This window comes from Pholcus phalangioides, unplaced genomic scaffold (assembly GCF_987345545.1).
Source record: "Pholcus phalangioides strain wild (caught in Gottingen) unplaced genomic scaffold, Ppha-v1.0 ptg000002l_1, whole genome shotgun sequence".
Taxonomy (NCBI): Eukaryota; Metazoa; Arthropoda; class Arachnida; order Araneae; family Pholcidae; genus Pholcus; species Pholcus phalangioides.
Window position 1 is genome coordinate 1,820,765 of NW_028301595.1, and position 13,960 is coordinate 1,834,724.

Sequence of the window (13,960 nt, forward strand, 5' to 3'; positions counted from 1 at the left end):
ACAGACCACTTCAGTGAAGTGAAAATGTGCTGCTAGTCACTTAATTGAAGTCCACGGGAAGAGTTGGCAACATTTGCGAATAAATGCTGAAAAGTTCAATAAGGCCGGTATTACACTATAAAAGTTTCATAAAAGTTCATTGATAAAACTTGAAAAATGCAACCAATAAGGGCATCGGTTGCATTTGCTTGAATGTAACTTATGAGCTTTATTGGTTGGATTTTTTGAGTTTTATAAAAGGGATTTCATCAAACTTTTATAGTGTAATACTGGCCTAAACCAAATTTTTTAGAAACAATCGAGATCTTTTATCAGAAAACGCTTCAAACTGAGATCTGTCTCAGGGCTCGTGTCGAACCAGACATTAACTACACACAACTGCTGCAAAACATACAAATATTAAAACTCAGATAAATTTAAAAACAAAACTATAACGATAAGAATATTAGTAAATTTATTTGTTCGATGTCTGAAATAAAAAATACAAAATGCATTGATAAAAAGTGGGTGAAATCTGTGAACTTTGCACCAGGTTAATATACACACATATCAAAATGAGATAAATGGACAGCGGGAAAAAGCGGCTCACTTTCAACATTGCATTCTAATGTTACTTGACTAGTACATTTAGTAAACAGCGAGTACAAAAGCTTCCAGGATAAAGGGATGTATCATATTTTAATGTGTATCTGGAACCCCCTTTTTTTGCCGAAATTTGGGTTCCAAAAATAGGGAAGGGGATTTTTATACATGGATATTAAGAAATATCCAAACAAGGGGGGGGGGGTTTCTTATACACGTTAAAATACAATAAGTGTTACGCATAAACATTTATTTTCAAGGTACACAGATTTTGTTATTGCACAGTAAACATCAGAATTATATCAAACAACAAAATGAGATCAAAACATTATATAAATTCATACATTGGGCGAGTTCCAAACATCTTGTGTATTTAAAAAACACCTTTTTCCCCCCTCCAAAAATTAAAAAAGCTGGTTTTTTTTTTAAAGTTATCGATTACACATAATTTATATTCTCAATACAAAAATTGTAGGTAGCTTCAGAAAATTTTCTTCGATGTGAGTGGGCTTTTACGATATATTTTGATACAGCAGGAAAAAAAAGAAAATGGTTCAAGGTGTTAGGTTTTTACGGGTTGTAAAATTGCAAAATAGAGCATGAATCGCTACAAAATTATAAATAGAAGCAAAATTTATGCACAAAAAAATTGGCTCGTTTCACCAGTTAAACCAAACCATAATGTGATAATGTGCCATCATAGTAATAAGTAAAGCTGTCAACACTCGTATCTAGGCCCTTCTGCGGGCATAAAAATAAAGCCATGAATAATGAAAGCTCAAAGTATCACGATCAAAACTCGTTTTTTAATAACAAAACAAGATTAGTCATAACAAGCCCTTTTGGCTATGATTAAAAAAAATTGGTACAAGAAGGGTTTATTGTACAGAAATAAAGCCGAAGAGCCTGAATAGATGCTGCGGTGAATAAAAATAACTTATGTTAAATTTTTTCTTTTGCAGTCAAAATGACCACTTAAATCGTTCTAGGTAGTTCAAAATTCCTTTTATGTTAGTATTAGCACTAGAAGGATCAAGCCGTGGTCCTTTTGACGGTTTTTGTTGTTTTCATAATGAACCAGATTGTTTAGAATATCGAAAATTTTCATGACCTTTCCTAAAAATACTGAAACACCATTCCAGGGGTCTTCAACCTTTCTGGAGTCGCAAGCACTGCCTATACCCATCAACAAACTAAGAGCACTCCTTATGGCAGCTTTGACATACACATGCCTTAAATCTGCATTTAATTGTAATTCTTGAATGTAATTTTTACAGGGTGTTTAATCAAAACATTGATCAAGTGCAAGCACAAAATTGGACTCTTGGTGCTTCGGGGTGCACGCTTGCAAGCAACAAATTGAAGATGGCTGCATTACCCTGTCCAACTATCATTACTTAAAAAAATTAGCCAAGATATTTTTAGTTTTACATTGTGTTTTCGGAACAAGAAAAAGAAAAATATTCTACTAAGTTCAATGCACTGAAATGCTAAATTATACAGGTGATACAAAATTCCTGGAACAAACTTTAAGACATTCTATAAGACACATAAAAACAAACATTTTTGATCCTAGAATGTTCAGTTGAATAGCAATAGTTAAGGCCATAGACAGCGGGCAAAAGGCTACTACTTACACCTTCTCCCTGCTTGAGAGGATGAAAATCAACAGTGCTTGGTTTCCCATTTTAAAAATGATGAGATTGAAACCCAAGCATTATCCAGAGATCTCAGGAACAACTTCGGCCAATGGAGAAAACAGACCAATCCCGACGAGGCAGTGCGACTCAAGCAGGGAGAAGGCATAAGTAGTAGCCTTTTGCCTGCTGTAACCATGGCCCCTAGGATGGGACTTTTGGCGGGCCCCCAGACCAGACTTTTCATGGGCTCCTTTATAGTGAATTTATGGCGTGAAAAAACAAAAAAAGGGATGAAAATCGTCCCGGGCCCTGTCAGCCTCCCCCTTGTGGGGGGCCATGGCTGTAACGTAAGATTTCTTGAAAATGTTCGCCACTCGTGCGAATGAAACGTCAAAAGACAAAAACTGTACTTCATGTTGGCAAAAAAAACCAGAAAACTTTTAAGCTAAATTATAAAGAAAAATATGATGTTTGCTTTTGGAGAAGTGCTGTTGTGCAACCTCTAAAAACACCCTCTACCACCTTTGCAATTGTGATTTGACTGCACATTCTATGACCAAAAATGCTTGTTTAGGAGTCTTATATCACCTCTTAAAGTTTGTCCCATGAATTTAGAATTTTTCTTACTTCTCAAAGTAAGAAAAAAATCCCTAAAGCCACTCGAGTTTTACAACGAAACAAGGTATGGTGTTGATCAGATAGCTTGAAAGCACTAAGTGCAAATATCATTCATTTGCCACAGCATGTTTTTCCACCATTTCACAGCCTCAAGAAATGCTTGGTGGATTTGTGGAAAAAGAAATAAAACTGAGAAAGTTAATCTCCATCTAGTTGAAATTAGCTATAAAGCGCTGAGAACCTTATTTGTTCAGCAACCCAAATTTTGCTAACAACAAGCGCTACTATACCAGGAAAGAGACATCAATGTCAGACCCCATTATACAATAGCAAAATAAGTAGTAAATTTTTAATGGATAAGAAATCTGTGAGCTGTAAATACATTTCTATAATGTGAAAAAAGCGTTAATGAAGTTGTTTTTTGAGTGGTACACTCAAGGGTAATGCAATAAACTTCTTTACAAGGGCAAAACATCCAACTGAATTTTATTAAATAAATAACTAATTTTTTTTTGCAAATAAATACTTAGATGTTAAAAATGCATAAATTTGGTAGGGCAATGTTACCTCTTTTGATATAACGATCTCTATACTTTTTCCAATACGAAATCGATCTCTATACTTTTATATTTTTTCTGGGGTCCACACAGATCCATCATTATATTGTACTCTGTATCATTAATATCATTTCACTGTACTCTTACATTATATTGTTTCTGAAACAAATTCTTCCTTTGAGGATAAACATGAAAATTATAATTTATCATTATTCAGTATACAAGAACTTTCCTCAATGAGATTTCATTTCCCAATAAGAGACATGACATTCGACATCATGACATACTGTTTTTTAAAAAAGGTTTTAAAACTACTCATATGATACACAAAATTTTTTCTCATGGCATAATAAGCATTGATTCTCAATATCTCATAGATACATAAAATGATACAATTCTATGAAGTCCCAAAACTTTCTGTACAAAGCTATTGAAAATTACTCTTATAATTTTTTATAATTCAAATTTATCAACCCACAATATATTTTATTTAAAAAATTATTAAAAATTTTTTCATTAATTGAATGTGCACAGAATACATACCTCACAGGCCGAAGATTTTATTCATTCACTATTGATATCTCGCATATGCACATCAAAGGTAATTGTCAATAAACACAAATATACACCTATGATTTTTTTAGTTTTTTTCTGTACACCAGAAAAGTATCAATGCTGTAGACGCATCGTTCAGCATGTGAATGACTATTGAAAGGACGGCATATTCAAAAATGTTACATGTATTACTCCACAAGAATAAAATACTACATACTTACCACTCATATAACCAGACATACTACCATTTATCTTTGAAATTGGAAGTAACAAGTTTGAAATGAGCAGCCTATCTTAAACGAGTTGTTTAGTCATTAAGGGCAACAGATCATCTAGTCAATTTGATTATGGACAGGCAGAACTAATGCTGGCTGTTTGGTGAGTTATGTATATTTTATCAAACACGCCTTTGTGATTTGATGTATCAATGAAAATTCAAGATATACATGTGCTACCTTTTTAGGGATTCTTATTTTTTTCCCCTCAAAAAAAGTAGAGATTTTTTTTTTGCAATCAAAGCAAAAACTCTGGAGATATGAGAATTTTTCAGGAGTCCAGGAGATGAAGTAGAAATTGAGACCAGCCATGCCAGTGGAAGCCACAACATACACTTTGAGAATCATTGATTCAAACTCATACTTCTTATGTTAAATTGGATCAAATGAAAATGGAACAGTGTTTATAATTTGCTTTAGTTTTGTATGAGTGTGGTCGCATTTTTTTGTAGAGATAGAGAAAAGGTAAGGAAGGGAACTGCTACTGAGGAATGGACTTGCCCTATGCAGTCCCTTGGAAGTACGTCAGTCGGTCAACAGTATCATCCGCGGCATGCAATAATTTCTTTAATCTGCACCTGCAGAATGTTTGTCAGTAAAGAAGTGCAAAGTGGTGTTACTCTTTTCTCAGTGGCAGAAGTTCATGAAGTGCATCAGTAAACAAATGCAATGTATGGAGAACATGCACTGATATAACATGCATGGAGCATGCATTGATATGAAGAAAGTGCAAGTTGACTCGTGTGCAGGACTGGCACAAGCTCTTTCGACAGGGACAAGAATCTGTGAATGATGATACACGACCTAGTCACCTTGCCATCATGGACGCTTTGGTGAAAAAAATCTACGAGATAATCAATCCAAACAGACAACACACAATAAGGGATATCAGCAAAAAGGTGGGAGTGAATTTCGATTTTGTTCATGCCATCATTACAAAAAAACTCCACTACAAGAAGGTGAGCGCATAGTGGAAATGTTTGTGCCTGTCTTGCACATGAGTCAATCACAGTGCATGTTCTCCGTAAACTGCCTTTGTTCACCGTTGCACTTCGCAAATTTCAACTCCTGCTACTAAAAAAAAGAATAACACATCTGTGCACTTTTTTACTAGCAAACATTCAGCAAATGCAGATGAAAAAAACGATTGTCTGCCGGACGATACTGTTGTCCAACTGCCAGCACATATAACTTGCTTCCGAGTGACTATCTAGGGCAAGTTCATTCCCACACACAAGTAGGGATTGCCTTCCTTACTTTCACTCTACCTTTGCACAAAAATATCATCATACTCTTACAAAAGTAAACCAAATTATAAACACTTCCATTTTCATTTGATCCATCCTTATATTAGTGAATTCGTAACATTTATGGATACATTTATTAAACGCAGATGGATGATGTTTAAATAAAGAAAAATACCAAGTCTTTCTACAGTGCATATGAGAGATAACAAAAAGCATGATAGGAAAAGGATGGTCACTCACAAAAAATGACTTAAAGTACTGCCAATCTCGTGAAAACTTGTGGCGATTAACGGATACGTTTTGGTGTAACAGATATAAGCATATAAAAAAGAAATTGTTTATTGTAAAAAATCAGAAAAATAAAAGGTATAATTTCCATTACTGAAGGTGTGTGTGTATGCATATGAGTAAGGTCGATTAGGGGTTATCACATTCATATTTACATTACATAGATTCACACCACCTGTTGCATGTTGAACAAATTCTTCATATAAAAATTTCAACTGTATTTTCATCAATAAAAAAATTGATTTGCTGTACATGCTAGTAGCAAAGAAAAATTTGTTAAATACACTGCTGTTAAATTTTGAAGAGAAATAACCATGTCATTGCGCAACAACACTTTAGAATTCATAGGTGCGGTAAAACAACTCTTTAACATCAAGCTCACAGCACGAATATTAAATTGGGTGATGGATGGATGAATGGTTATTTCATATAACATTGACAATATTTTATGTACATTGCATTTTTGTTTTTAATCGTAAGTAAAACCAGCAAACCCATCTGATGAGTTACTTCAACTTCCAGATAAACTGTTTTTTTCCATCTACAACAAACTGTATATCAGCAATATCAGAAGACTATGTATAACATAGTAATTTATGGATCGATTAATAGAGGAAAAGACATCACTATCATACAAAAAAAAACATTCGAAATTATGTTTTCTACAAAAAATTACAGATTAAATAAAGATTAATTTTCTTCAAGAACAACATATGTAAAATACAATATTTACCGTACATACTTGTGTATAAGCCAATCCCCCTCCACTTCAGGACCACCAAAATAGCAATAAATTGAAAACCCATGTACAAACCGACCCCCTAAAAATCAGCACATTTTATAGGGGGAAAAAATTCAGACATTTTCATGCAATAAAAGTTACAATGAAAAATGTTTAAAACTTTCTAATCCATTTTTTCTTCTGAGTCTCCGAGCTCTACATCGAAAGCCAATACGGCCTGGCATCTTTGTTTTCATCTTCAACTGTGCTTGGTTCCATCGATAGTAATACTGATACACCACTTTAAAGGATTCAGTGATAATTTTGGTGAAAACAGAATTCCATGTCTCGTGAACCCACTAGTACATTAGGCCAATGTCGGGTTTCGTTTTTTGCACTGCTTTTTGTTGTCTCTTGTTTCAGATCTCATCCACACACACACATTCAGTTCATAAAATCCTTAAACATTCTTTAAAAGACTTGTTGCAGCTTACAACTAGAGGCTGTAAAATTGATGTAAGTCTACAGGGTATCAAAGCCAACAACTGTTTTCATTTTTTTTTTTGCTTTGGAGTTAATATAACTGGCTTTACGGGCATGCATGCGTGTGAATATAGCTACAACTACTACTTTACTGATTGGTAACATCATCTAAAGTAGTCCAATGATATAGCAGATTTTCAAGCTAGCTGTGCGAAGACCATGTAGTTATATGATTTAATCAAGTGGGGTTCAACATTTTCTCCTAAAGAACCAACCCTTGAATAAGCCCACCCACCAAAATTAAAGAACAAATTGTTAATAAAAAAATTTGGCTTATACACGAGTATATACAGTATACAGATGTTACAAAAAATTTTGATTGAAGTACCATAATTTCTAGAAGATGGGCTGTTTTGGCAGACAAATGGTTTGGAATTCAAGCAGAAAAATTGATGGCAGATGAAAGCACTACACATAACAAGGGACGATGGGAATTTATTTTTTCTGGGAAGGAGGATCAGGGAGGAAGAATAAGGTCACAACAACGGTTCTCAGCTAGAGGCAGTATGGGCACTTTGTGGTCCAGTGATATTCTGGGGGGAAGGGGGGGGACTGGGTGGAAATAGGAGAACCATGTTAAAAGGGCCAGAGACCTCAGAAATAATTCATTTGAATGAAATATGATTGGGGGGGGGGGAAGTAGTAACTTTTAGAATCCAGTAAATACCAAAAAAAAGGAGGCGCTGATGTGATGAGTATCTCCAAAGAGACTTCCTATATTTATAAAATTTTTGTACACTATAAATTTATCAAGTAAAAAGGTTCTCACTCTTGAATGGTAGAGGGTCTAATTAAGACAGTGATTTGGGGGGAGGGGGGCAAAATAAAAAAATATAGTTCAAAGGGGGCATGGGGGAGGGGAGAAAAGGTTAAGAAACGAATTCAGAAGGCTTTTGTTCAGGCAAACATCTCAAATCTGTGGCTCATGAGCACCATGGTGCTCTCTCATGTATTTAAGCGTGCTCAATGACAGAAGACATTCAAAGATTTTTCAAAGTGCTGAATGTAATCTTCAAAATGCAAAAATATTACAGTATTTTGCTCAATTCTTTATACTGTCAATGCGTGTTAAAATAACTCCATATTTATAGCGCCTATCCCATTACAACGATTGGCAGGATAAGTTCGAAATGCTTTCGTATGAGAAACATCCTATATGTTTACCTTTCAATGTAATGACCACTCAATATAACACCCGTTTTTGAGATGGGGAGTCATTATAACGAGCGCCAACTGTACCATATTCATTTAATCACTTTATTGCATCATACAGTAATTAAACTTTCGTGTAAATGTGATTTTGCACTATATATGGCTTTATTTTATTTAATGTCAAAATTATGTAAGGTCAGAATTATCTAACATTTCATATATACAAGGTCAGGTCTGGTCCACATTTGTTCAGATAATCAGGGTCTTACTGTAACAGTCGCTGATAACTTCATTGATGCGACCACTTTATGTTTTGTGGTCTTTTATATTGTTATTACTCAGGTAGTAAAAAAACTTTTGTAAGAAATTAGAAAACGATCACACTTTTGTGAAATAGAAGCAGCAGTAACCAAAAATTCACTTTGGAAGTCACGAAAGTGGTGACATATCTAGAAATTATGGTAGTCACGAAATAAGGAAGAATAAAGTTTTCATTCACAGAGATTAATGATACAAAAATTTTGTTAGAGAAAAACTAGATTAATTATGTAACAAAGGCAAATCACAAGTATTACAAAGCCACTTCATACTAGAGGGGGCAGACAAAAAAAAAAACATCGGTGCATGGGAGAGCAGCATTGCATAGTATGTTCATGAATTATTGAAAGGGCCTCAGCACATTTGTGAAGTTTACTACATGGAGCTCCAGCACCATCAGCCTCGACATTCAGGTGACTATGATGCTATGGACATTCATATATATACATAAATATACAGAATCAAGCTATATTCCAATTTCTGTTGAATTTTTCTGATTTTTCATGATACTACAAAACTATAGCTTTCTTTATATGCACAGAATTACAGTATATACTCGTGTATAAGCTGACCCCCCAACTTCAGGACCACCAAAACAGTGTTAAATTGAGAACCCATGTATAAGCTGATCCCCAAAAACCAGCACAATTTAAACGGGAAAACTTTGTACATTTTTTCATGCAATAAAAGTTATAACACAAAATTATTCAAACTTTCTATTAGTTTGAAAGAGACATTAAGTGCAAATATTTTTTCTCTTTCCACTTTTGCTGGCAGATACTTTACAAGGTAGCAATATTTTGAATGGATCAATGGTTACCATTTGGGTGATCATGACTTTTGTCGACTCAGTGAAAAAATAATCACTTAGGAGGTGGGAAATGTTGGTTTCACCTTCCAGATTAAACCAACGGCATCTACCGCAAGGGCTGCAACTAGAATCTATCCGGTGCCCTAGGTGCCGGACAAGAAGGGGCGGAAATTTCACCCTTCAACCTCTCCTTCAACATTACAAGGAGCTGCCAAAATGTGTGCTTGCCTTGGCTGACCAAGCATTTAGTTGCAGTCCTGTCTATAGCTACAGAAATCACTCTACTGATTGGTAACGCTATGTATGACTACAAAAATCACTCTCCTGATTAGTAACATCATCTAAAGTAGTCCAATGACGTCACAGATTTTTAAGTTAGCAATGCAAAAACCATGTAGTTATATGATTTGGTAAAGCTGGGGTAGACATTTTCTCTACAAGAACTGACTCACATATAAGTCGAACCCCACCCCCCAAATTAAGAAATGAGATTTTCAACAAAAAAAACACACAGCTTATACATGAGTATACACTGTAAATGAAATTAAAATTGATTATTATCAGATTTTTTTATGCATCAGTACCTTGAACGCATAATTATCAAGATACTCAAATAATACACAATAATACATATTAATAATACATAATTATCAATACTCATTTTAGAATGATAAAGAATTTTCCTCTAACAATATATAGAACACTATTCAAACAATTCAACAATGAAACGCACACAATTTGTGCAGCCTTGAATATGCTTTATGGCGAGCCATTTTTGTTAACAACCAGTGCACAAAAGCATAAAGAACAAAAAACAAAAACATCACAGCACCTTTCGCTTACATGTAGAAGCATTACAAAAAATTCAGTCACGGGTCAACAGACAATCAGACTTGCATCTTCTTCTTCGCACGAATATCTAAAGAAATGCAACAAAAGTGAATACAGAGATAGCCATTTTAATGAAAAAAATGAAACGCTGTTATACATAGTACACAAAATGCTGAAAACAACTACCCCTAAATATGTGATGTCCTATATAAAATGAGGCATTATAAAGCAAAATTAGGTGAATTAAAGCGGCAGCTAATTTATTTCCAGTAAATATCACCAATAAGTGTCAATTTTATGCGACATTGATGATCTCCTCACTTACTTCCTGCACTCTCTAACAAGCCCTTCGCAGGTAAAGAGCCTTTGAACGCAGACACCAGGCTCTTTTTCTTGGACCTCAATGTAGGTTTCCCTGATTCGACTGGCACCACGAAAGGTTTCTTCAGTTCTCCATGTACAGAGCATATCCCTTCCACGCTGATACTCTGTTGTCTAGTTAAAGGATCAGACTTCACTTTCCTTGAACAATCAGCTTTTGTTTCTGAAGTTGATGCTTTTGTGGAAATGCAATACTTGCTCGATTTTGAAGAGATTCCTTTGCTTTTCCTGGTTACTGGTTTGAGGGATGAAGCTACGCTTCTAGAATGACAGCATGACTTGGAAGATGAAAGTGACAGGTCTTTAGGATTCAGTAACTTCTTAAGCCCATCGATGCATTTAGTAGGTGGTGAACTGAATAAATGGGAAATGGAATATCATAAATAAGAACAAACAAGAACAATTTTTTTTCGAATTTAAAACAACAGAGTTCTGTCAATCCTACATTAACACATCGTTGAGCAGTATGCAGGGCTCCCACTCAAAAATTTAGAAAAAGTAACCCTAGACAACATAATCATGGCATAATAAAAAAGAATCATTGAAACAATGTATTTTTTTCTATTTTTAAACAATTTAATAAAAAAAATTCATAGCACTATTTCAGTATTCTATACTCGAGCCAAAGCAAAATGACAGAAATGACTTGGTAACAAAAACAGTTTTTGGCCAAAATGGTGTACTAGCAAGCACAGATAATTCTTTTCTGTCTCTTCTCACAATATATGAGAAGTACAGTAATACCTCGGTTTTCGTTGACTTTGGTTATTTTTTTTTTGTGAAAAATTTATCTCGTTTTCATCGGTTGTCTAGGATTTTGCCAGTGTCACAGATCAGTGTATAAGTGCGTGGAAAGATATTTTTGTCATGTATTTTGCGATGTCAGATTTGACCCAGACGACTGTGAGTAATTGGCAACCCCCCCCCCCCCCACTCTCCTTCTTGTGTGTATTTTGTTTTTTTCTTCCCTCTGTCTGTACAGTACAAGTAGTTGAAGTGATGCTTTCAGCTTGGAAGGAAGCAGTTCTTTTTTGAATGTGTTAAAGAGAATTTTTATAGTATGTATCATGTGGATTAAATAGTATTTTATTCAAGTTCATCCTTCGTGTCAATAGACAACTGTGTTTGTTTCTCGAGTAGAGATGCACAGTTGACAGAATTTTGAATGATCCTCCATAAAATTTTTTGGTGCCCGAACAGGGACTCAAAAGACATGGTGAACTTATAAACACAGATATGTAGTGCTTTCATTTTTTTATTTTGAGTTTTGCTGAGCCGAAATCAAGTGACCTCACTCTGCTAATTTTCATTCTCCTGCTCAGTGCAGCATTGTTTCTTGTTGTGTGAACATCACCCAGAGTGTCTAGCCAAACAATTCCATGGGACCAAAGAAAGTTTTCAGAGCCAGCAGCCCTTTGAAGAAGAAGGCCAGGAACACGATTGCTGAGATTGGCCACATGTACGGAAGTCACTATCCATGATAAGTTCCATTGTGGCGAAAAAGGAAGCAATGAAGGAGACTAATGTGGCAAAAGGCGTGAATGTGCTAACAAAACAGAGATCGCAAGCGATTGAAGATGTCGAGCAGTTATATGTTGATTGATATATCAATCAAAAACAGTTGGATGGCTATTCTGTTTCAGAGGCCATCGTATGTGAAAAGGCCAGACTCTTGTATGCTGATCTTATTAAGAAAATGTCTGGGACAAACGTTAGTGTACTTGGTGATTTTAAGGCTAGCAGAGGCTTGTTCGAAAAATTCAAGAGGCGCACTGGCATATACAGTATTACTAACATGGCGAAGGTGCACGTTCAGACAAGTCTGGGGCCAAAACATTTGTATACAAATTCAAAGATTACATAGAGAGGCTGAAGGATTCATTGTACTTAAGAGAGTTCTGGAAAAACATTTCAACATTCTCTAAACTGTGTTAGCCTCACAGATAAGGCTTGGCATGGAGGGACATCCATGGCGGTGAACTCTGCCTGGAAGGAATTATGGCCAGGATGCATACATGAGAGAGATTTTGAAGGGTTTGAGCCTTTCCCTGATTACCCTACACATGCGGTGCAGTAAACTGTTGATTTAGAGAAGTCCATGAGTTTGGAAGTGAGTGGTGAGGATGTGGAAAAGTTGGGAGATGACCACAGTGAAGAACTTAACACTGAGGAAGAGCTTCACCTAGAAGAGCAACAGACGGCAGATGAAGAAGTTGCTTCAGATGAGGAAGAAGAGACAGGGGGAGAAGAATGTGCCTTCTTCAGAGATTAAGGGCATGTCTATATGGAGTAAGGTACAGGGGTTTGTGGTGAAAAATCATCCAGACAAAGCTGTTGTAGGCCGTGTCTGCAACTTGTTTAATGATGATGTCTTGACCCATTTTAGACAAATCTTAAAGAGACGGCAGAAACAGACCTCTTTGGATAGCTTTCTTGTGCTCACCACAGCGGTGGTCAGCTGAAGTTGGTTTTCTGTGGTTCCCAACTTCAAGGCGCAAATGCGAGCCGATCTCCCCATTAAAAAGTCTTGCCACAGAGAGCAACAGTCCTACAAACAGTACAAATATTCAGTCATTACACTTCACTCACTTCACTTCTGAGATATAGATGACAGCACTGAAAAATCATACACAACACTAGATACGCACTCAGACTGCTAGGTACACATACTTACACTTCCAGCACAACTTACTAGGCAGTAAATTGCCCATGGCAATAGACCTGAGTTGTGCTCGGCTTGAAAAAAAAAAACTTTCTTGTGCAACATGCGTCCAATGACTCTGTAGCTGGCCCTAGTGCCAAAAGACCAAGAAAGGAAGTTACCATAGATAGTGCCTTGATACCTAAGGTCTTTATGGATGGAGGGGATTCCCCTTTCAAACAATAGTACCTGCACCTCTCTCTTTCTCTCCCCTCCTCGCTGTCTTCCATAAGCAAAGAAGAGTCTTCAGAAAGGTATAAAAATGTAAATGCCATGTTAAATGTTCATTTATTCTTTACATTCGTTTTTTTATATTCATTTCTTATTGTTTTTAGTATTAAACACTACATTAATTCTCTATAAAATGTGTTTTTTTGGTTGTTTTTTTTTTAGTGTCAATCGAAAAAAATACTAAATTTGCCTCAATTTTTGTCAGTTTCAGATTTTGAGATTGTTTTGGTACGGATTATAGACGAAAACGAAGTATCACTGTATTACATTCTTTTTTGTAGTTTTCCATAGTCCAGTCTGTCAACTCTCTTTGACAATGCACAGCAAATTATGAAGGCATGCACGTTTTTTTAAGAATGACACTCTTTCAAGACCACTTTCAAAAGCACAGTGCCAAAATCTGTAATATCACAAAATCCAATGTAAATAAGTCAAGGTGAATTAGATGGTTTTACTGCATTGTCCACCCTTTTTTTAAAAAAAATTTGTTTAAATGTTACCGTTCAATG

General features: G+C 35.6%; 1 protein-coding gene across 1 annotated transcript in view; it reads right to left on the reverse strand.

The window, feature by feature from the left end:
- Positions 1-437: 437 nt before the first annotated feature.
- LOC149089049 (cytosolic carboxypeptidase-like protein 5) overlaps positions 438-13,960 on the reverse strand; it is a 39,322-nt gene continuing 25,799 nt past the window's right edge. The window contains exons 13-14 of the mRNA XM_089236915.1: positions 10,464-10,873; positions 438-10,226 (exon numbers count right to left, since the gene is read on the reverse strand). Coding sequence (XP_089093041.1) covers positions 10,195-10,226; positions 10,464-10,873 — 442 coding nt within the window. The 3' untranslated portion in view covers positions 438-10,194. The remainder of the gene's footprint in view (positions 10,227-10,463; positions 10,874-13,960) is intronic.